This window comes from Vombatus ursinus, unplaced genomic scaffold (genome assembly GCF_900497805.2).
Source record: "Vombatus ursinus unplaced genomic scaffold, bare-nosed wombat genome assembly UNPS02009205.1, whole genome shotgun sequence".
NCBI lineage: Eukaryota > Metazoa > Chordata > Mammalia > Diprotodontia > Vombatidae > Vombatus > Vombatus ursinus.
The window spans coordinates 36,077,566-36,102,787 of NW_020948983.1; the positions used below are offsets into that span (position 1 = coordinate 36,077,566).

Consider the following 25,222-nt stretch of genomic DNA (forward strand, 5'->3'; position numbering starts at 1 on the left):
TCCAATTGCCTAAAAAAAGAAAAAACTGCACACTGTCAACAACCATATGAAGAATGGCCCAGATCACTAATAATAAGAGAAATGGGAATATAAAAAAACTCTTTGAGATTTTTCTTTACTGTTTTCATACTGACAAAAATGACAAAAATGATAAATGTTAGAGAGTTTGTGGGAAGACAGAAACAGTAATGTCCTTTGGAATTAATGCAACTAAATGTTGGAGAAGCTATAGGAAGATAGGAGCAATAATATACCTGTGAATTAATTGCTATTTTGGAAGGCAATTTGAAACTATATAAGAAAAATCATTAAACTGTACATTACCCATTGACCCAGGCATATCACTACTAGATAACCCAAATGAAGTCAGAAACAGAGGAGAAAGTCTCATGTGCACAAAAATTTAGCAGTACTTTTGTGGTAGTAAAAAATTAGAATTAAATAGGTGCCTATTGATTAGGGAATAGCTGAATAATTGTAGTATATTAATGTAATGGAATATTATTGTTCATAAGAATTGGCTTCAAAGAATTCAAGAATTCTAGAAGACTTGTATGAATTATGCAGAGGAAAGTAAGCAGGAGAGAAAACTTTATACAATCATCTCTATGACATAGAGGAAAACAGCATTGAAATACATAAGAACTCTGATTTAATGCAGTTGATGAATTTTGATCCCAGAGCTGTCAGAGGGGTGGTTGACAGTTAATAGGTGTGGAATGGGGCATCTTTTGTCAGAAATTGCTAGCGTGTTTATTGTGTAAATATCATTCTTTATGCTGGATTGAAGTGTAGGAGGGTAGGGGTGGGATGAGAGTATGGGATTGGAAAGTGACAGCAGTATTTTATGAAAATCAGTAAAACAGTTTTGAAAAGATCTGCTTAGAAGATAGTAGTCAGGGAAGACTTCATGAAGAAATATCCTACAAAAAGAAAAAAGAAATATCCTGACACAATACTTGAGTACTTGGGAAGTCACAACATTCTGCACACAGCAGAGTTTAATTGGTAGACCATTTAACTGATGTGAACATTATCAGTTATACTCTAGACTTTGAAAATAAAATTGGGTTGTTGATTTTTTGGGGGAAGTAACCCACCTAGTTTATAATTTTAGTTCTGCGGTTTACTGCTTTGAGCAAGTCGCTTAACCTATTTGAGTCTGCTTCCTTATTTATAAAATGAGAATTATAATCTGTCTACTTCACAGTGTATACTATACATATACTTCACAGTGTTCACTATAAAACATTATATGTTTAGTATTTGCTCTTTGATCTTTATGTATGTAGTGCTTCATAGTTTTAAAGACCTCAGAGATCTTTGTTTTTAGTTTTTATCATCACATACTTCTCTGACCTTCACCAAGTCTCTTAGCTCCAATGTCCTTTTATGTAAAATGAGAGGGTTACCCTAGGTGGTTCATGAAAAATAACCTTAAGAAATTCCAGTTCAAAAATTTCCCTTGATTTTTCTTTGAAATTTAATTCTTTGAAAAATCAGGGATTTTTTTTCTTGAATGGCTATTAAGAGTTTTACCATATTGATCATGTGAAAGATATGAGAAAATTTAATACCAAAAAATTATATATTTATAATGCACCTATTAAAAATACAGGTATATAATAATTTGTCTTTTTTCTTAACTTACAGAATAATTAGAAAAGGATATACAATTTTAGGATACCATAGATACAGAAATGAACCAGGGTCAAAGTTAGTCCTTAAATTGAATTCTATATTGAGCCAATTTCTGCAGATCAAAACTTGTTTTATTAGCTTTCTATGTGTTCTTTGTGGATCAACAGAGTTGAAATTCTCCTAGTAAAAATCCTTTAATTTTTTTGCCCTTGGTCACAGAGAAAAATGGAAAAAGGAGGCTTCTGAGGAAGAGGATGAGGAAGATGAACAAGAGCAAGGTACTAGTGCGGAGAGTGAACCAGAACAAAAAAAAGTGAAAGCCAGACGCCCTGTCTTAAGGAGGTGAGGGACTCTTTTTTTTATCTGTGAATTTGGAGGCATACATGGTTTGCATATGTTGTAGGCGTTGTTGGTTGATATGAAGACATAGTACTGGAACAGATCTCTTTAACAGAAATAAAAAGGATTACCATGGACAAGGCAAGCGTTAGGATTGTTTCTCATGAGAAAGAATAAAAGACTTAGGGGGCATCTAGGTGGCGCAGTGGATAGAGCCCCGGCCCTGAAGTCAGGAGGACCTGAGTTCAAATCCGGCCTCAGACCAAACACTTGACACTTACTAGCTGTGTGACCCTGGGCAAGTCACTTAATCCCAATTGCCTAAAAATAAAAAAAATTTAAAAAGAATAAAAAACTTATTGCTTGAATTATTTAAAATTATAATGGGCAAAATTCTGGGGAACGTTCAGATTATTTGCTGCCTTAGAGATTTTAGTTAAGAATTCAAGAAATATATGCTATAGCCTAAGCTGAGTTCAGGGTATAGGGCTTCTTGTAAAGGTAGTGGGGATTAGAGGGCGTAGGAATAGAAATAAGATTAAGGCCCTCGGATGTTTATTCCACATATTTAACCTCCAGCTGGACTATTTGGGTTAGGAAGAAGAGAAAGAAGAGCTCCCTAGTCAAATGTATTTTCTTAAACATTCCATTTTGCTTGCTTTTAAAAAAAAAGGTAAGCATTTCTTGGTATATTATAGTAATTGTTTATTCATACTTTAGTGTTACTTTATTTTTTTTTAATTAATTTATTTTGATTTATCAGCAATCACTTCCATATGCTTTTGAGTTTAAAATTTTTCTCCCCCTCCCTCCCCAATATCCTCCCCAAGGTGGCTCACAATCTGATATAGGCTATACATTTACATTCCTATTAAACATATTTTCACATTAGTGATGTTGTAAGTAAGAATTAGAACCAGGAGGAGCCACCAGAAAGAGGAAACAAAACTCAACAGAAGAAAAAAAAATAGCGAATAGTATGCTTCAATCTGCATTCAAACGTCATAGTTCTTTCTTTGGATGTGGATAGCATTTTCTGTTCCGAGGCCTTTAGAGATGTCTTAGATCCTTGTATTGCTGAGAAGAGATAAGTCTGTCAATATTAGTCATCGCACAACTTGGCTGTTATTGTGTACGATGTTCTCTTGGTTCTGCTCACTTCATTCAGCATCAGACCATACAAATCTTTCCAGGTTTTTCTGAAGTCAGCCTGTTCATCATTTCTTATAGCACAGTAGTATTCCATCACATTCATATACCACAACTTGCTCAGCCATTCCCCAATTGATGGGCATCCTCTCGATTTCCAATTCTTTGCCACCACAAAAAGAGCTGCTATAAATATTTTTGTACATGTGGGTCCTTTTCCCATTTGTACGATCTCTTTGGGATGTAGCCCTAGAAGTGCTATTGCTGGGTCAAAGGGTATGCACATTTTTATAGCCTTTAGTGTTACTTTAATCAGACTATTAGAACATCTAAAGTGGTATCATTAAAAAATTAATGAGAATTTTGATTAGTTAAGAATAAAGTTGATAGGGGTGTGTGTTATTTTTTGGAATGAGAGGGTAAGCCAACTTTGGTGCGGGGCTTGGGTGAGAGGAAAAGCAAAGGCAGGAGATGGAATGGCACGTAGCAAACTTTACCTACTTTGTAATAATGTTGTCTAGACTCCCAGAACAACTTATATACTACTGAAAATCGTCTTCTGTTTCACCTTTATTGTGGTTATGGGTTTTTTATTGAAGTTTGAGTTAAAGATAGCAGATGTAGTTTAGAAGACTGCACAGTCCATCTTTCAATTCATTATAGTAGTACATAGCCCCTAGAGTTCATTTAGTCTAGTGACTTCCTCTTCCAAATCTTCATCCTTCACAGTAGGAATTGGAAGGGGCTGATAATAAGGTTGCTACTGGGAGCCTTTCTTCATCTTAGTCATTTGCACTTTCCTCTCTCTGTTCTCTTCCTCCTTATCCTTCTCTATTACAATGTACCATTCTGGTAAATTTTCTCGTGGTACTTGTAGGATCTATGCCACGTCTCAATCCTGTACAGAGATTCTTCTGTATTTTAGGGAATACAATTACAAGACTTACTTTTCTATATTTTGTTTCTGAGAAAGTACAGCATGCCTGTGAAACATTTCATCAAGGCCGGGAATTCTACTAGTTTAAGTTTTAATCTTCCTTGGTGAAAATACTGACATTGTATCATTTGTGTGTTTTTATTTGCATATATACTATGTATGTATGTATATATTATTATTATTATTATCATTAACTCCTTTTAGAGCAGTGCCTAAAACCAGTGTTAAAAAGCAACATAAACCACAGCGTGGAAAAAGAAGAAAGAAACAAGATTCTTCTGATGATGACGATGACGATGATGATGACGAGACTCCAAAAAGGCAAACTCGTCGCAGAGCTGCCAAGAATGTCAGGTATATTGTGACTTTGGAGATATTGTTCAGTCATGTGAATGATAGCCCAACTGAATCAAAGGCGATACCTATTGAGAAAAATTTTCCTTTGATTCTGTGTGACTCCACTAGTTTTCCAGAGAGAATCTTGTTTCATGGCCAGAGAATACTTCTCTAACATTGGCCAGTCACCTTGCAGATGTGTTATATTGTTTATAAGAGGAATAAAAAGAATAAAGGTGTATATATATCAGTGCGCTGCTGGTGGGTTTAATCTACCCACACAGAATCAAAGTCAGTGTCTATTGATAGTAGTATTGTTCAATGACACAGGCACACACATACATTTACATTTTTCTCATGAAAACTTCTCTGTTTTTATTAATTGTTTTGAATTGCTATGTGACTCCCAAATACATTTATATTTTTGCTTACTCATCTGTGAGATGGAGGTGCTTTTTACCACCTCTAAAAAGTGTCAGTAATGGGACTGAAGTCACATAGCTGCTTAGGAAGTAGTTTTACTGCCTTCTCCTTCAGGTGTACATCTGCCCTTTCAACATACAAAGAATAAACTTTGGACCCAAAGAATGAGCAGTGACTCCTTTGAATAACTTCATGCTCTGATTTTGTTTTTTTTAAAATATATATTGTTTTAAAATTTTGATTTGTTAACTTATTTTTAACATTCCTTTCTTTTTAAATTTTGAATTGTGGATTCTTGCCTTTACTCCCACCCCTCCCCCACCCACTGAAAAGGCAAACAATATGATATCAATTATAAATTATACATGTGAAATCTTGTAAGGCATATTTCCATATTAGCCATATCATAAAAAAGGCCAAAAAAAGGGGAGAAAATTATACTTCAGTTTGTACTCAAGAATTCATCAGTTCTCTTTCTGGAAGTGGATGGCATTTCTTCATCATGAGTCCTTTGGAATTGATTTTCATTACTGTATTGATCAGAGTAGGCAAATCTTTCACGGTTGATCATCATTACATTGCTGTTACTATGCATAATGATCTCCTAGTTCTTCTCACTTAACTTTGCATCAGGTTGTATAGATCTTGCCATGTTACTTCTAAAACCACTCCCTCATCATTTCTGTAACACAATAGCACTCCACAATCATATACCACGATTTGTTTAGGCGTTCTTCAATCGATGAGCATCCTCTCAATTTCTAATTCTTTGCCATCACAAAAGAGCTGTTATAGATATTTTTGTACACATATGTCCTTTTCCTTTTTTTTTTGATCCCTTCGTACACAGACCTAGTAGTGGTATTGCAGAATCAATGCTCTGATTTTAAGTAATGTGTTGAGATAATGTATAAAAAGTCCTCTGCATGCTTCAGTGCACTGTATATATATATAGTACATTGATTTATATTAATATTAATATGATTCTCTGTATGTTTGAATAGTGGCTAGCTGAAAAAAAAAGATAAATATTTTCAATTTAATCAACCTTATTTCTAATTCAGTTATAAAGAAGATGATGATTTTGAAACTGACTCAGATGATCTCATTGAAATGACTGGAGAAGGAGTTGAAGAACAACATGATAATAGTGAGACAATTGAAAAGGTCATGGATGCAAGATTTGGGAAAAAAGGTGGTATGTGTCTTGAAGAATAGATTGCTTCTCATAAATATGGTCAATGAGATGGAAATTTTTACATAGAGTTGAAGTTGAGATGATTATATCAGTCCCAATATTCATAGTGGTCATTAAAACTTGTTACTATTCTGTGGCTCTTGTTTCTGTGCTAATGTATTGCCTCACAGGTAAACATTAGTATGGCAAAGAGGGAAAAATGCCATTTAGTTTGTATAATTTTTTGGATTAAAAATTGAGGTAAATAAAAGTAACATACTGGTGGTATCTGTGTAGAACATTGCATAGCAGAAATATTTATTCAGTAATATTGAACTTTGGGAGGCAGCATAGTGTAAGATCACTGCAGTTGAAAGTCAGTAGAAGTGAGCTCGTACCTGTTCTTCACTTTACCACTAACTATTGTCATTTGTTCTCTTTGAAACTCAGTTTCCTTATGGTCTTTAAAGTCCTTTACAGCTCTAAAATTCAGTGATTATATGATATAATCCACATTGTGGTTGTTTCTTGCTGGGTCTTGGTCCTACAAAAGCATTTTTTAAAAAAAATTATTTATTTAAAAAAATTTCCCCCCAGTTATATGTAAAAACATTTTTTTAACATTCATTTTTAAAATTTTGAGTTCCAAATTCTCTCCCTTCCTTCCTCCCCACTATCCCTACCCCCACTGAGAAGGCAAGCAGTTTGATATCGGTTATACATGTGCAGTCATGCAAAATGAATCCATGATATCATATACAAAAGCATTTTAATGGGGTATTCATCAGACCTGTTAAATGCACAATAGGGACTTATTTCCCATATCCATTTAAAAATTCCAACTCAGTTGTTTTAAAGTTCCCATCATGGAGATTATTAGTTCTTTAGACTTTTCTGTGGAGTGAAATCCACCCTAAAGCTCAGCAGGTTCCTTCCTTTCTTTTTTTTTTTTAACCTGTATGTTCTTATCTAAGTTTAAATGGAAGTTGAGTCAGCCACTTGAGAACATTGAAATGTCTTCTTGTTTGAGAGTAAATTACTTTATTTGTCATGACTAATGAGATTCCAGTTCTTTACATTCATAAAGTTATTTCTATGTTGTTTCCCAAATGAGAGTCTTTAGAAAACTGACTGCCTGTTCAAATGGTTGTTGTAGTGTTTGACTTACTAGCTACCATACTACAGTAGAATTTTTAATGAAACCCTTTTTACAGCCACCGGAGCTTCCACTACTGTTTATGCAACTGAAGCTAATGGCAACCCTAGTGCTGACTTTGACCCTGAAAAGGACGAGGGAGAAGTTCAATACCTGATTAAATGGAAGGGCTGGTCCTATATCCACAGCACATGGGAGAGTGAAGAATCCCTACAGCAACAGAAAGTGAAGGGGATGAAAAAACTGGAAAACTTTAAGAAAAAAGAGGATGAAATCAAACAATGGTATGGTTTCATTCATGGAGTGAAGAAATAGATTTTGTGTAGCCTTGAGGTGGAAAGGGTTGTAGACAGTCCATAAAGAGGATTTTTATTTAAATGAGAAAATGAGAGGGGCAGCTAGGTGGCACAGTGGATTGGCCCTGGAGTCGGGAGGATTTGAGTTCAAATCTGGCCTCAGACACTTGACCCTTACTAGCTGTGTGACCCTGGGCAAATCACTTAACCCCATTAGCTTAGCCAAAAAGAAAAAAATGAGACCTTGCTACTTTTTAGGAACTGAAGTATTGCCTTCATGCTACGATGGAGCCAGTTATAGCTGCATTTCTGTTAAGAGATAAAGCCTATATGAACTGTTTTTCAGGAGTAGTCTGATACTTACCATTTTATAGAACTTCAGAGGTCACAGAACTGATGATTGTGGATAATCAACAGGCTGTGAAATGAACAGTTTATGGAGCCCTGTGGGTTAGCCTCTACTCCCTTTTCTAAGAAAACATAGTACCTTGAAAATGCAGTAGTCCTTTTTGTTGACTTTGTAGTCTATATACCTCTAAATGAGAATAGAGAAGAACTATATATATAAAGACCTGAATTAAGTCATAAGTTATTTAGAACTCTGAAGAAGTGTCATAAGTTTAGAAGTTATCTCTACTAAAGTAATATTTTCAGTGGCTGCTTAGTTTAGTAATACAACATCATGTTGGCCATGAGAATGGCATGATGTAGTGCATAGGCTTTGGAGGCGAAGAAGACCGAAGTTTAAGTTCTGATTCTGACATATATAGGCTGTGTGACCCTGGGTGGTCACAACTCACTTAACCATTCAGGGCCCTAGGCAACTCTCTAAGGCCGTGTTGCAAAGTAAGTCCTGACCTGCAATGATTAAAAGATTTTCCTCATGTAGGAGTTCTCTATGCCAGTTATATCACAGGCAGAGGCCATATCCTTGTGTCTATTTCCTTTAGGTCAGCTTGGTAGATGATGAAGCACTTGAGATTCCCTAGGAGAAAAGTATCTAATCTCACTGCACTTTTATTGTGCTATTGTTGTATGGGGGTTAATGGGGAAAAAAATGGGGGAAGGGATTTCATTCCTGTAGCTTAAGAATTATCATAATTTTTGACAGTTATTCAGTATAATTTCACGCATTTCCTTTTTTTTTTTTAAAGGCAATTGAGATTAAGTGACTTGCCCAGGGTTACACAGCTAGTAAGTGTCAAGTATTTGGTCTGAGGCTGGATTTGAACTCAGGTCCTCCTGACTTCAGGGCTGATGCTCTATCCACTGTGCCACCTAGCTGCCCCAATTTCATGCATTTCTAAAGCACATAAATTTTATAGGAATATTTGTCTTTCTTTCCATGCTGATTTACTTTTGGTTTATGGGAAACATTTATAGTTATTCAGATATACTGAATATGGCACCTTCAGATTTTTTCTATGAACAGCCAACTTCAATGAAGTAGCCAATTGTGATAAAACCTGTAGTGCTTCACAAAAGATTCTTTGTTTTTGTAAGAAATTTTTTTCTAGCATATCAGATACCTTTGCTCTCAATTGAAATTATAAACTAATATGTGGCCTAGACCTCAGTGTGGTATGATACAAAGAGTATTAGTCTTGGAGTTAGAAGATCCAGAGTAAAATATCTCTGCTATTTATTATCTGTGAGCTCACAGGCAAGTTATGGGCTAAACTCAGTTGTAAAAATGAGGGAGTTGGATTAGATATTCTCTCAGGCCCCCATCACCTATCCACCCTATGATCTCTGTATTTGTGATCATGGATATCTTTCTGATTCTTCAAAAGTGACTGAAACATCGATAGTTAATGGATAGCAGTTGGAAGTATATAAATGAATCTCATCAATGACTTGGACTATGTTTAAGATACACACAAGTGTAATTGCTGTTTAATTTGTTCTTTCCATTTTCCTAACGTCTAGGTTAGGGAAAGTTTCACCAGAAGATGTGGAGTACTTTAATTGCCAACAAGAGTTAGCCTCTGAGCTAAATAAACAGTATCAAATAGTGGAGAGAGTGATAGGTAAGTACAGTGAAGTTTTTAAAAAAGAGACTGAGAATGGGCCCAAGCGACAGTGTCTGCATCTGGGTTATGAAAACCAGTAATGTGAAACAAGAACCACAAGGCCCAAACACGTATCTCAGTTTGTGGTTATTTTTATCACTAACAATGTCAGCTCACATTTCAATAGCATTTTCTGGCTTACAAAGCACTTCCCTTACAACAACCTTGTGAGTATAGATTAGCAGATTGACGTTGTATGTTCTTCTTTTGTAATCACTTTAGGTGTTCTCTAATGTGTTCATGTTCATTAATTTTTTTAAATAAATAAAATAGAATCACATCAGAATGTATTAACATTCACTCTTTTGATTGGATAGATATTTTTTAGTGTCCACTATTTGACTTCATTTTCACCTTTTGAAAATTTACGTAGGAAAGGTTTATTTTTCAGAAAAAAATTATTCAACTATATAATAATACTAAAATACTAAGCTGTTTACATACTGTGTAAGTGGTCTATATTTAAGATATGCTAGCTCTAAAATTAAAATGTGTGTGTGTGTATGTGTGTATCTGTTTCCTTTGTCATTTGAAGGACCAAAACTTATTTGAAAATCCAAATTGGAAGAGCTTTAAATGGTTAAAAACTAGCTTATTTTATTATCACTGAAGCCAGTATAGGACTAATTTTTAAATTGCCCTTAGCTGGTAAATGCTTCTCTAGTTGTCACCAGTTGTGGGGTTTATTTATTATTCCATATCATAGTCAACAGTCAACCAACTATTTTTCATTAAATGCCTAAGTTATAGTAGGTACTAGGGATATAGATACAAAAAATTAGATAGTTATTGCCCTTATAGTCTAAAAGAATGCAGCAATTCACTTAATTCATTTATAGCACATGACTCAGCACTACATTTTAAAAATGCAATATTTTTTTATTATTCTATTACCTCTAGCATGTCATTTACCTTTTTTCCTGAAAAGATATTAATGCTCATTTTTTTCCTTGGCTTATCTAGCTGTGAAGACCAGTAAGTCAACATCTGGTCATACAGAATTTCCAGGTGAGTCAGTGTTCTTGTCTTTATTGTGACTAAAATTTTTTATGGAGTAGCTTTTGTTTTGCAGTGTAATTTATAATTATGTTGTTAGGTAGAATGTAATTAAATTTTCTTTTAATTATATATGAGATGGAGAGTGCCATATTTTTTCCCTTAAGTGATAGTTACTTATAGGTTTTTATATGTAAAATAGCTCACAGTCGGAAATCATCATCAAATGAACCTGAATATCTATGCAAATGGATGGGATTGCCATATGCAGAATGTAGTTGGGAAGATGAAGCTCTGATTGGGAAGAAATTCCGAAACTGTATTGACAGCTTCCACAATAGGAACAACTCAAAAACCATCCCCACAAGAGACTGCAAGGTAGGTGACTATTTCATTTTGTTTTTTATTAGAAAATGTGTATTCCTGATAAAAAATGAGCCAAGTGAAGGTTGGTCAAGTCAGATAGAGTGAACTTTGTTAGGGGAAATAATGACCCTTTCTTGGAAATGAAATAAAAATGAATTCATTGTACAATTAGAAGGATGTGGGGTGTGAAAAATAATGGAGAAGATTAGGAGGTAAATGAAATTTAATTTACAGAGGTATGCATGTTTTATTCTCTAGAATGTTAATATAATATTAGGAAAATAACAGCTGTGGAAAAGACAATGAAAAATTTAATCTTCTTTAAAAGTAAAAAAAAAATGAGGTCAGGAATTCCAAGTGAGGATGCTTGAACCACACTAACTGGTCCATTTACTTATCACTTTACAGTCACTTCTGTCATCTTTAAGTTATCTCAAGGTGCAAGTGCTATCATAGTTGTTGAAGAGTTACTCTTGGTGTCTATTGTGTGAACAGGTTTTGTTAGTGATAAAAAAAAAGTATTAGAAGATATAGTCTTTCCTCTCAATTACACAATCTAGTTGGGATTAGCAAGCTATAAATACATAAAAAGTTAAGTATTAGAACTAGATAGTATGTGATCATGTACCAAATGAGGGATAAGGGCAGTAAGTGCTGCAGGAGTAGGGAGGAGGGAAGATGATCACTGTGCACAGGGATGGCTGTATTCCTTCTAGAAAATGAGTGGGGGTTAAGTTCTACATGGAAGGATAAATTGGATTTGAACAGGTGAAGAATAGGGGGGCAGGGCTTTCTAGCCAAGAAGAAGTTTTAAAATGAAAATGAGACTGTGCGTAACAGTACAGTTGGAACAGATAATTGTAGGGAAATAGAAGGAGATTAGGTTGGAAAAATCAGTTATGCTAGTATTGTCAGGGCCTTGAATGGTAGGCTAGGAAATTTGGACTTTTATCTTAGGGGGACTGGGGAGCTATGGATTTTGTCTTAACTATGAAATAAAACAGATGAAAGCAGTGAAAAATTTATCTGATGGTGACCAGGATGGATTAGAAAAGAGAAGTTCTGCAAAAAGGGAGAAACATTAGGAAGTTATTTCTAAAATCTGTGTAGAGAAGTAGCAATGGGAATGAGTTGAGTAGATGCAAGGGATTTTGCAAAAGAGAAATTGTGAGGACTTTATGGTAGTTGTTTTAGAATGGGAAAAAGATTGGAGTCAAAAATGACTCAGTTCCTCCCTCCTCAGGAAGTGGTAAACTAATACGGTAATCATTAGCTTTATAATCAGAACATAAAAACTTTGCTGTAATAGTGCCTACAAGATCAATGCCTGTGAAACCACTTTGTTGCAGCAGGGTGCTTTTTGATATTTCAATAACTAAATTTGTTTAGATAGACTAAAAGACAGATTCGTATTATATGTTCTTAAGTGAACAGTTTTATGACAAGGCTCTGTTGTCTTTTTAATAAATGACCAACTGGTATGCAAGTATGTTGTGCTAGGTGATAATAAAACATAAGCTTACATCCTAAAGAAGCATGCTTTTAAAACATAATTGATGTACCAGTATAGATTTAGGGTGTTAAATAATATGCACAGAATACCTTAGTTTTGACTTTTACCTTATTTCTTGATGATTTGTTATCCTTTTTTATTTTAAGGCTTTGGGCAAATACTTGATGAAAGAAAAAATCTTCTGAAGTTCATATTTCATTCCTTTGTATAGCTTTTATAAATTATAGTTAATATATGGGCAAAATCATGGAAAGTTTTTTCCGCATTCGGATCACTTTTATTCTAGAACATTTGTGACAATTATGCCTTTATAGGTCCTGAAGCAGAGACCGAGGTTTGTTGCTTTAAAAAAACAACCAGCCTACATAGGTGGAGAGAACCTGGAGCTCCGAGATTATCAGTTAGAAGGCCTTAATTGGCTTGCTCACTCCTGGTGCAAGTAAGTAGCAGATAAATATCAGCATTCTCTTTATCCATTCTTTCCACTCTTCATTGTTAGGTTTTCTTGCGATACCAAAGAATAGTTTAGTTTTACTATATTGTTTTAAGTTGCTTAAGGAAAAAGTCCCATGTTATTATGGTAGAAAATATACTCTTGAAAGATGAAAATGTTCTTTTGCTGTTCATTTCCTCTGTGCCAAGAGGAAACTGTTGCTTGTGCTACACCCTATAGTATGATTTACCATTTGAAGGGCTCCTTTGACTGTCCCATTCAGAGCAGATTTTTCAAAAATTTGTTAAGATCAGTTGTGTATTCTGGCTAACTGATCTGCTTATTCTTAAGAGTTTTTTCCCTTAGACCTTGGTTGCCGAAAGTCAGATAATGACTTAGTAGAAGCTTACTTCTACTGAGCAGCCTCTGGAACATGAACAAGTCCTTGAAGTGCTTAGTGCCTCAGAGAATTGCACTAGATTATCTCTGAGGTCCTTATCAGCTTTTACCATTTTGTGACTCACTCATACACACATGCACACGCGTGCACACTCGGGCGCACACGCACACACACACACACACATGCCCTTTAGAAATCTATTGTAAAATAAACTCTAATTCAAAAATGAACTTTGGCCTAGCTAAAAGAACCTTATGATATTGCACACCTGGTAGAGTCCATCATGACATACTAATACATAAATGAGAAGTCTTAAAGAACTTTGGCTGCATGTGAAATAGCCATGTGTAGCTTGAGAACTTTAGTCTGTTGAGTATTACTGTCCTGAACCATTGAGTATTTGTCCAAAATGGTAATAACTTTACCTACTCTTAGTTCAAGGGAATAACTGGGCTAATGAGAGCAGTTTACCTTATGCTGTCTCATACTTGCCTCACATCTGCCAGAAGGAAAAAAACAGACCATTACAGGTCCAAGGCATATAATAACATTAAACCAAATTGCCGTTGTGATGTGATCTTACAAAATCACAGAAAGTCACTTCATATTCCCACCTTTCATTAACAGGCATACTGAAGAGGAGGGAAGTCATATAAAAGAAAAAAGTTTCTTCCTTAGAATTAATTATTTTTGGGGAAGGAGAATTAACTCAAATATGGAATTTATAGAAATGCCTAAAACTAAGCACCCACTGAGCATTATGGAGGCATTCTTTTCTCATTTTCTCTACCTTTCCTCCCTACCTAACTGTAAAATGAGATAATATTTGTAAAGCACTTAGCACAGTGCCTGGCACATAGAAGGCTTCATATAAATGCTTATTCTTGTCCTTTCCTTCCCCATAGTATGGAACTCTAGATTTTATGTTTAATTATTTTTATTTATTGAATATTTGTTGTTTCCTGTTTCAGACTTTAACAGTGAATAGGTCAGCTTTAATACTTTATGCTTTTTAATTTGCTCTTTGCTTATGAACTTTGCTGGATATTTTTCTTCCGTTTTCCTGGGTCAGTGCCTAAATATTTATTATGTGACTTCATTCTCAGAATTCCAGTTATTCCAGAATTTGCATATGACATTTCAGTTTAAAGAGTAGATATCAGATGTACACATGGATGTGGATAGGATAAATCAAGTCTTTGTCCCTTAATGATTGAGCTTTGATCATGAATATCCATCAGTTGTCACTTTCCAGTTTTAGGAAAAGGTTAAGTGTTGGAATAAGGGCCAAGGCTGCAGTAGAGAAATCTCACAGAAATTTGACTTAACTTTTTTTTAATGAGGCAGTTGGGGTTAAGTGACTTGCCCAAAGTCACACAGTTAGGAATTATGATGTGTGTGAACTCAGGTCCTTTTGACTCCAGGGCCAGTGCTCTATCCACTGTGCCACCTAGCTGCCCCCTTGACTTAACTTCAAAATATTTATGTGTGTGTTTGTGTGTGTGTGTGTGTGTGTGTGTGTGTATACGTATACTCATACAGATATAAATGTCTGTGGGATATATATGTATATGTGTATATATATCTTTTTTGATGAATGAGACTTTAAGGTGGCATCTGTATGTTTATTCATCATGTGTTAATTGAGTACCTACTATGTTGATGACACTGAGGCATTGTAAATAAACTTTTTTACAAAAGGAATAGAAAAAGAATTATATGTTCCCCTCAGCTACTAGTGCTTTCCTGTTGGAGATTAGTTTGCATCTTCTCTCTGTATATCTTGTATGTACCTAGTTATTTTTATGTTTGTCTCCCTCATGAGAATGTGAGCTCTTTGAGGACAGGAATTATTTATGTCTCTGTCCCCAGTGCTTAGCCAGTTGCCTTGTATGAAGTGATTATATTACTTATATTGAGGAAATTGAGGTGCACAATGGGGAAACTCCTCTCGTGCAATGACTCATTGGCAGAGTTGTTATTTTTATATTTTTTGGTTTTCATTAAATTGAATGGATGAATTCTGATTCCTTTTTTTTCCCCCCAGGAGTAACAGTGTGATTCTTGCTGATGAAATGGGCCTAGGAAAAACCATCCAGACCATATCATTCCTCTCCTATTTGTTCCATCAACACCAGCTGTATGGCCCCTTTCTTGTAGTGGTACCTTTATCTACTCTCACTTCATGGCAGAGGGAATTTGAAGTATGGGCACCAGAGATTAATGTAGTGGTTTACATCGGAGACCTGATGAGCAGAAATACGGTATGTAAACAAAAAGAGAACTGGATTATAGTGTGATGTCATTCATGTTTTATAGCAAATTCCTTAAAGCTATTAATGTTATGGAAAGTCCTGTTTGATAGACTTATTGGTTTTATGCATCACAAGAGTACAATAAAAAACATAAACTTTAAATATATATTTATTCATTTTAAAGAAAAACAATTGTACCACGTTGGCTAAAAACATTTACCAGTTGTTACTCCCAACAGATGTAAAGTGTTCCATATCATGTCTCTTTATGAAATGTTTTCATCTCTCTGCCTTATAAGTATAGATACATAATAAATGTCATATGGAACCACTTCATTCCAAGAGTCCTGCCCTAAAGAAATCTAATAGTTAATTCATGTTTTCCTACTATTTAGGCAGAAAGATGAGAAAATAGTTATAAGCACAAAAGCTTATCAGAGCTCTTAAAAACTTAGGGTTCTATGCTCAGGGCCAAGAAAGTGAAAGGTTGAAGATGAGCTACATCTGAAGTGAAAGGAATTTTTTCATAGATAAGCTTTTCATAGATCATAAATTTGTTTACATGTTGTTCTCCTCCCTCCCCCAATAGAATGTAAGTCTGAGAGCATGGAAAGGACAGTTTTTAATTTTATATTTGTATCTTCAGTACTTAGCCTAGCACAGTTCCTCATACATAGTAGGCATTTAATAAATGATTTTTGGATTGGATGATAAATTTTATTAATTTGGACATAATTATAGACACCAAGAAAATCAGCAGACAGTGGAATGAGGTATAGAGTTAGGGAAAAGGAATTTTTGTCACCAACTATTCCACTAACTGGCTATGTGATCTTGGACAAGCTAGTTTATTTTGCTTGGGATTCAGTTTCCTCATCTTCAGAAAGAGAAAGCTGGATAAGAAGATACCTTCTATTTTTAATAGTCTAGGAATTTATAACAGGGATTGTGGCTCAAGTTTGATTTGTTTTTATCCAATTTAATAGTATAAACACTAGTGTAGGGGCCATATTTAAAATTGAAAACTAATTTGAACTTTAAGCACTTGAGATACTCGAACACTGCCACTAGGTGGTATCAAGTAAAACTAAAGATTTTAACCTGAGCTTAATCTTGAAGGAAACTGAGGATTTTCAGAGATGTAGGTGAGGAGGGAATGTATTCTAGGCATGGGGGACAGCCAGTACCAAGGCATAGAAATGGGAAATGGAGTGCAGTGTATAGGGACGCTTTTTTGACTGGACTGTGAGGAGGTATTTGATATGTTAATTTAAATTATTCTTACCTTTTCATTAAAACAAATCACCTAAGGATCTGTAGTAGGTTTTAACTTTGTGCTCCAGTTTTGCATTATTTAAGTATCACAATACCCAGATGAAAGAATCCACAGAAAGTTAAGTATAATCTTTAAAATGAAATAAAACAAAACCCATCACCCAAAAGCAATCTTCATAAATGATACAGATATGTGTTGGCTTCTCATATAATTCAGTTACATTATTCTCATCTAAGCTGTACTTATGTGCTTTTTCACAGCAAACATATTGAGGTGTCTTTTAGTAAAGTTGTAACTTTGCTGCCTTGTTGTGTTATGGCAATGACTGTGTTTTCTAAGGTTGTGCTACTGATGTATTACGTGTAGAAGGCTTTACCAAGGAAAACTAATTTAGTATGGGCTTGGTGACAGATTGAGTATTTTTTTTCTAAGGATCAGCTTAGTTAAGTTTGAAGAGTCTTCCCAGATTGAGTTCAAGTGGTCATTTTTCTTGGCTGTAGTAAAATTTGTAGACTTTCTAAATCGGGATTCTTAACTTGGGGTCTACGTACAGTTTTTTAAAGATTGTTGATAATTGTATTTCAAAATAAGTTTTCTTTGTAATCCTGTGTGTTTTATCTTAGCATTTAAAAACATTATCCTGAGAAGGGGTCCATAGGTTTCATCAGACTGCCAAGATGGAAGGAGTGGTCTGTCATTCAAAAAATGCTTTAAAAAAATCATTCTGAATCATAGAGAAGTTACAGTATTTTGAGAGGTACCATGCCAATTAAGTCACAGGTCTTTGGGATATTGAGTACGCAGGACAAAAATTCATGCGATGTCTACCCATCCTCATGTAGTTAAAGGTAAAAAGAGTGAAGTCTAAGCAAAAGTATTAAATTATCAGAGAGAAAGAGTGAGAGAGTGTGCTGGGGGGGGGGAATTTCAGCTTCTTTTTCTCCCTATGTCAATTCTTCCTCTTTCCCATCAAAATAAGGAAGGCCTTACCTGATACTACACAATTTTATTTACTTTATCCTCTGAGATGAATTAATTTTGGAGATTCAGTATGGCATAGTGGTTAGAGAGCCAGCCTCAGACTCAGGAAGATACAGGATCAAGTCCTGCCTCTGATACATAGTGACTTTGTAAACCATGCCAAGGTACTCAGTCACTCATTGAGTCAGAATACTCTCTAAGACTGAATTGAAATTAAGGTGAGGATCTTTGTTGGTAGAGAGAGTTTCCTCATCTGCAATTCCTTACACTAATGAAATCTCAGGTCTGAACAAAATTTTCTTGATGTATTTCCTCCTGTCACTGACATCGTGTTGGGTCAACAGTAGCCTCTGGGCTTCAATAACAACAAAAACAATTTTTAAAAGCTAGCATTTATGTATTGCTTTAAGGTTTTGCAAAGTGCTTTACAAATATTACTTCATTTGATCACAACAATCCTTGGAGGTATTAATTATCCCTATTTTATAAATGAGGAAATGAGGCAGACAGGGTAAGTAAGTTACTTGCCTTGGGTCACGTAGCTAGAAAGTGTCTGAAGTGGGGTTTGGATTTAGGTCTTTCTGAGTACAGGTCCAGCATTCTATCCACTGAACCACTTATCTGCTGGACCTGTCTTACAAAGTAAAGGGATGGGATTTTTGTGATTTCAAAGTTTCCTTCCATCTCTAAATCTTATAATCTTGGAGATTATTTTTTCTTCCAGTAGCCATTCCTTGTATTTTTGCCCCCAGCACTTAGCACAGTGCTTGATATATATTAAGTGCAAAAATGCTTTTCATTCATTCATTCTGGTAACAAAGTTTCTGAAATTGTAATTTTCCTATTTTAAAGTGTTCTGTAATCCATATTCTTCCCCAAATGAATCCAGATTATTAAGATTTTAATAGATGTTCTGAACAGAAGTATTGTCTTTGTAAAATTTGGGCATGAAGAGAGTGGCTATTAACATTCTATTTTAATACCTTTGGTAGGATGATCTCCTTTGTTTGAAAATACAGAGAGAGAGAAAAAATGAAATTACAGTCTTAACACTTTTATTCATGTTGGAGTTTTGCCTTATATTTCAACTATTTTCATTTATTTAATATTTATAAGATAGTCTTGAAATAGGTGTCAAAAAGCATTTTAAAAGCACACTTTATAGGTGTGTTGTACACAGTGCTAGATGCCAGGGATATAAAGACAAAATGAAGCAGTCCTTGCTCTGAAAGACCTTAACATTCCATTAAGAGAGACAATGTGTATGTATTTAAATATAAACAAAATAGTTGCAAGTTGATTTTGTTGGGGAAAACACTAGCACTTCGGGAAATCAAGAAAGGCCTAAGGCAGAAGTCTGCCCTTGAGTATTGAAAGAAACTGGGACATCTTAAGAGGGGAGGAGGGAGTGCTTTGTAATTGTGGGGAATAGCCAGCACCAAGACCCAGAGATGGGAGATGGAGTGCCATGGCCTAGTAATAAGGTCAGCTTGATCAAGTGAGAGGAAACCTAAAGGGTAGGAATGTGTAATGTGATGTGAAAGTAGATTGGGGCCAGATTGTGAAGTGCTTTAATTCCAAACAAAAAATTCTGTTTGATTCTAGGGGTAATAGGGAGCCACTGGAGTGACTGAGAAGTGACCTACACCTGAGAAAAATCACTCCAATAGCTATGTAGAGGGTGGATTGGAATGGGGAAAGACTTGTAGCAGGGAGACCAATAAGGAGGCTATTTTAATAGTGTAGGCAAGAGGTAACATGGGCCTGAATTAAGGTCACAGGTATATGGGTAGAGGTGTTATGGAGGCATATAGGACAGGATATCGCAACTGATGGTTGTGGGGTTAGTGAGAGTGAGGAATTGAGGGTGACATCAAGGTTGTAAGCTGGGATGATTGGAAAGATAGTGATACAATTGACAGTAATTGGGAAAGGAGGAAGATGACTGAGTTGGAAGATAATGAGTTGTTGAGTTTGAAATGCTTGAGGGACATGTAGTTCAAAATATTTCAGGGGCAATTGATGATGTGGCATTAGAGCTTAGGCCAGGGCTGAATATATAAAGCTGGAAATCACCTTCATTCAGTTAATAATATAAACCGTAAGATTTGAAGAGGTCACAAAGTGAGAATATGGAGACAGTAGAAGGGGCCTAGGATGGAGCCTTAAGGACACCCACAGATAAGGGCATGGTATGTTGATAATCCAGTAAGAGAGACTGAGAAGAAGTGGTCAGTTAGGGAGGAGAATCATAAGGTTATAGGTTTAGAATTAAAAGGGACCTTAGAGGCATCAGATCTTGTCCCTTTGTTGAGAGAGTTATGTCACAAAATGTTAGAGGATTGTGTGGTCAATAGAATCAAATGCTGTGTAGAGGTCAAGAAGGATGAGGTTTAGGTTGGGGCAGCTAGGTGGCTCAGCGGATAGAGCACCGGCCTTGGAAACAGGTGACCTGAGTTCAAATCCAGCCTCAGATACTTGACATTTACTAGTTGTGTAACCCTGGGCAAGTCACTTAACCCCATTGCCTAGCCAAAAAAACAAAACAAAACAAAAAAAGAATGAGGTTTGAGAAAAGCTCATAGATTTGGCTATTAAGAGTTTATTGGTAACTTCAGTTAAATGATGAATAAATTGAAAAAGGGCAGCTTCTGAGGACATTATGGTTATTACCTTTCATGGTGGTGGCAGGAATAGGCTGGAAGTAGGCCCACTGTCCCAGAGATGATGGTGCTACTATTTGCAGAATCTCTTGGGCATAGGGTTCTTGGTGTCCACTTCACAGGGTCGTGGTGTCAGTGGTGGTGTTATCTGCCTTGTTTATGCTATTTGGTCTCTCTCCCTTAGGGTACTTCATTGCATTATGAAGCAAGAGGTGGAGAAGTAAATGAGAGAGTAAAGGCTACAGTTATAGATAGCTTTTTCTAGAAAATTGGCTGAGAAATGGAGGGAGAGATGAAGGACAGTAGGCAGAGCCAGTGTCATTTTATTTGGATGATATAGAGTTCAGTAGTACTTAAATTTCAGTATTGATTTCTTTTATAGATACGGGAATATGAATGGATCCATTCTCAAACCAAGAGGCTAAAGTTTAATGCACTCATAACAACATATGAGATCCTCCTAAAAGATAAGGTATGTAAGGCATGGGTCAAATCCATGAATTTGAAATTGAAAACCATGAACCATGAACTTTGTGATTTGTTCAGGTTGTAGGGGCTTGGGTTTTTCACTTTGTGTCATAGTAGTTAATGTTCTTATGCTGGTTTTTGACCTTTGTGGGGAATAAAAAAGAGTATTTTGGGAACATGAGAAGGTAAAGAAACCAAATGCTGGAAGGGACCTAATCCAACTCCCTCACATTTTATCCATTTATTTATTTATTTATTTTTGGTGAGGCAGTCGGGGTTAAGTGACTTGCCCAGGGTCACATAGCTATCCCTCACATTTTACGGAAGAGGAAATCTGGGCCCAAAGAAGTAAAGGGACTTTCCTGGGGTAATACTAGTCAATGATAGATTCAGGACTAAAATTCAGCTTTCCTGTTCCTACTCTAATGGTTGGTTGTTGTTATTTTAATTATCCATTGTATTGTTTTCTAAAAGAGAAAATTGTTTTGCTCTCTATGAAAATAACTTTCACACAAAACAAAAAGGAGACTGTAAAACTTGCTTGAACCTTTTGAAGATGGTCTTTATAAGAATCAAAACATTCCTTATAAAGATAGACATATTTAGTTCTAGACAGATTCCATTAGTACTAAGGGAAGAGTTTTTAGGTTGATACAATCTGTAGTTTCTGAATGTTCCTCAAAAGCCAGTGTTGTGATAGAGCCTAATCAAGAGGAGAATGGTGTATAATAAAAAGAAGAGTACAAACCATTTTTGCCCAGAACCTCCCTTTATTTGCTCTTACACTGGGGATATGCAAAAGGAAACATAACTTTCATAATTTTTTAGGGATTGTAGTTTATTTTGATTTGAGCAGGCCCCAGTCTAAGCAGCTAAGACCACAAATGATCTTTTACACGTTTAAGACAACGGAATATTTTCCATACTTACATTTGTAATGTTTGCATGGAGATAATTAACCCTTGAAACCACTTGCCCATCTGACTTGGTGGCTCGTTTTGTTTTGTTTTTACTTTAGACTGTGCTGGGCAGTATTAACTGGGCCTTTCTGGGAGTGGATGAAGCCCATCGGTTGAAGAATGATGACTCTTTATTGTATAAAACTCTGATTGATTTCAAGTCCAACCATAGGCTCCTGATTACTGGGACCCCTCTTCAGAATTCCCTCAAAGAGCTCTGGTCCTTGCTGCACTTTATTATGCCAGAGAAGTAAGCTCTTTCCTGTGTACTTCAAAAGATGCTAGAATGTTTGAAATGCCAAATGATATTAAATCTTTTTACTACCAATCCAGAAAAATAAATGGCATGATTTGGGGGAAATAGAGGTTGTAGCATGATTTTTAGTAAAGTAAATGCAGAAATAATAGTATCATTTGGGATTAAAAAAGGCATAGGCATAAATTCCTAGAAGTCCCAGATCTTGTCTGCCAGAAATTTTAAACTGACTAATTTTTAAAGGCAAATAAATGTGAAATATGGTAAATAATAATGATGTAGCAAACATTGGTCAGTCTCTGAAGTACTAGAATATATAATTAGTCTAATTGAGAAAAGCTGAAAAAATTATTCAAAATAAATGAAATTTTGAAAGATACTTTTATATTGAATTCAGATACAGTTACCTCAGAAAGGCAAAGCAATATTTACTAAGGTGCCTCTGCTAAAAGTATCTTTGTATATATAATATGTGTACTCTGTGATGCAGGTTCACAAAATTGTTTGGCTAGGGTCTGCAATTGCGTTCCAAGACAATTCAGAATTTCACTTTGATGCTGTTAAGTATCTACCATGTTCAACCTAGAGGGGGCTGTGTTATAATAGTAAATGGTTTTCTAATGTATGCTGTCTTTCATACAGACCAAAGTAATGCCACTCACTGACTATAAATCTAAGAACAGGTCTTTTGAATTTTCATCCTCTTTGCCAACCTCCCTGATTTTCCAGTAATGTTGGTAATTTGCATTGAATTAATCCTCATTTTCTCTTGTGAATTCTTGGATGTGTGAATGAGATAACTGATAGCACCTGTTTTTTTCTCTTTGAAAAGTTAATTTGTCTACGGGAGAATTAAAACAGTGATGTGGGATTTATTAATCTAATGCAAATAATACTTGTAGCCAATCTCTTCATCCATACTTTTTGTATGCTAATATGGGTTGTGTATACATACATATAATGTATATACATATACATAAACCGCCTATTATGTATGTGTTTATACATTTATACATTCATGTACCTAAACAAAAACATTAAGTAAAACTATTATTTAATGAACTAGTATATAGTATTATTTTCTTCATAAAGTTGTTAAAGTGAATGAACAAAATATCCTCTGAAGTGTTTTGTGAACTGTGTTGGAAATAGGGTATTTGTTAAAATGATAGGGGTCCCCCAGAGCAGATACTGACTTTGGTAAAATAATGCCATTTTCTTCAGTATTCATTCATCTTTTAAGGGGAATCTAAAGGTTCATGTCTTGTGATAGTATAGTAAACTTGTTTTCTGGAAGCAAATGCTTTATATTGTCTCCTTAATAAGTTGTGTGTGTGTGTGTGTGTGTGTGTGTGTTCCAGAATTCATACTTAAAGGAATCTATGGCTCAATGATACAGGATCTGTAGTGAGACAGAGAACTTTGGTATAATTATAACTTAGAGTTGTGTGTTTTGGTTTTTTTTTTTAGTCATTAAGCCAACATTCATTTAGTAAGAATTTACTGTCTTCAGGGAACTATAGGTTCTTTTTTTTTTTGTTTTGTTTTTTGTTTTTAGGCAGTTGGGGGTAAGTGACTTGCCCAGGGTCACACAGCTAGTAAGTGTCAAGTGTTTGGTCTGTGGCCGGATTTGAGCTCAGGTCCTCCTGACTTCAGGGCCAGTGCTCCATTCACTGCGCCACCTAGCTGCCCCTGAACCATAGGTTCTGAACTCACAATACATAGGCATAAGACATGCTAGGATAGTCACTTTCAAAGATCTTGCAATTTGTTTGAAGAGATAGGACTTAAATATTCAAAAGATAATAAAGAATGCTTAGGAGCAAATTTTAACTGACCTCATTCTGTATTTCCCATAAAACTTGTTTTGTGGGTAGTTTTCTCCCTTTTGTTTGTAGATCAGCTTTTTTTAGTCTTTTTGCCAACTAACCTCTTTACACATTTCTGGTTATAGTACTCATCTTTAGTTGTCTCTGTTTTGATTTTGAATCTGGACAGTCCCCAAGGTGCTGACAGAAGAGGTAGAACAAAGATGGGAAAAGCAGCTGGATTGGATTGAGTATAAATAGAGGAAAATTGTACAGGAAATGATAACAATTGTGAGGGCATTTAGGAACCTAAGTAAAAGGCATCTAAAGGAGGGGGAGATAAAGAAGTATGGAAAAAAATCTCAGACTTTATTGATATCCCCCCCAAAAAAAGATGACTCAGAGAACATTAATAAATGCCAATCTATATGCCTGTTTTTCCATCTAATAATAATAGCTAGCATTGTATACAAAGTGCTTTTAAGTTTGCAAAATACTTCACAATATTACCTTATTTGAGCCTCACAACAGCCATGAGAGGTAGGTTTTATTATTCCCATTTTACAGATGAGGAAATTGAAACAAATAGAAGTTAAGTGACATGCCCAGGGTCACATATCTAATGAATGTTTGAGGAAAGATTTGAACCCAGGTCTGCCTGAATCCAGGTCCAGAATTCTGTTTATTGCTCCACTTAGCTGCTTCTGATCTATATAGAATCTTTAAATTCTACCTTCATCTTTATCTGTGTACTTAATTTAAAAAAATTGTTCTTGTTTTTCAACCCTTTAAATCATTCTTTCTTTTAAAAGAATAATCTCTGGAGAGAAGGCAATTGATTTCGTTAATTGTTCTTTCTTTTGTAGTTGTATTTAGTTATCTTTCTTGTTTATGTGTTGTTTGGAGTGTTTGCAAGATGAATATTTTGCTCGTTTTTTTTTTAATTTAATTTTATTTTTTTGTAGGGATGTGTCTAATGCCTCTTTTTTATTGAACAACATCCATCTTTTTTTCATTGATTATTTGGCTCATGTTTTTTGGGTTTTGGGTTGTATCTTGAAGAATATGATTATTCTGTTTGCATAAGAAGTTTCTAATGAGTTATTTGACTTTCCTTTCTCTTACATTTGAAGGTCTTTTTTGTGACTGCTTGTAGAATATGTTGTTTGGTTTTTGAATTATTAAATTTAACCATCATGTGTGTTGAAACTGGAAGTAGGGGTTTTTTTGTTTTTCTGGAGGCAATTTGTGTATTGTTTTGATTGGTGCTTTTTTTTTTTGTATTTAGAAGTTCTAGAGGGTTTTCTTGTATTATTTCCTTT

At 35.2% G+C, this 25,222-nt stretch overlaps 1 protein-coding gene across 1 annotated transcript in view; it reads left to right on the forward strand.

The window, feature by feature from the left end:
• The window catches only part of CHD2 (chromodomain helicase DNA binding protein 2), a 129,652-nt gene that overhangs the window by 31,276 nt on the left and 73,154 nt on the right, over positions 1-25,222 (forward strand). The window contains exons 6-16 of the mRNA XM_027851981.1: positions 1,861-1,983; positions 4,271-4,420; positions 5,890-6,023; positions 7,217-7,442; positions 9,384-9,484; positions 10,490-10,534; positions 10,725-10,900; positions 12,716-12,840; positions 15,282-15,498; positions 20,792-20,881; positions 21,896-22,086. Of these exons, the coding sequence (XP_027707782.1) occupies positions 1,861-1,983; positions 4,271-4,420; positions 5,890-6,023; positions 7,217-7,442; positions 9,384-9,484; positions 10,490-10,534; positions 10,725-10,900; positions 12,716-12,840; positions 15,282-15,498; positions 20,792-20,881; positions 21,896-22,086 (1,578 nt within the window). The remainder of the gene's footprint in view (positions 1-1,860; positions 1,984-4,270; positions 4,421-5,889; positions 6,024-7,216; positions 7,443-9,383; positions 9,485-10,489; positions 10,535-10,724; positions 10,901-12,715; positions 12,841-15,281; positions 15,499-20,791; positions 20,882-21,895; positions 22,087-25,222) is intronic.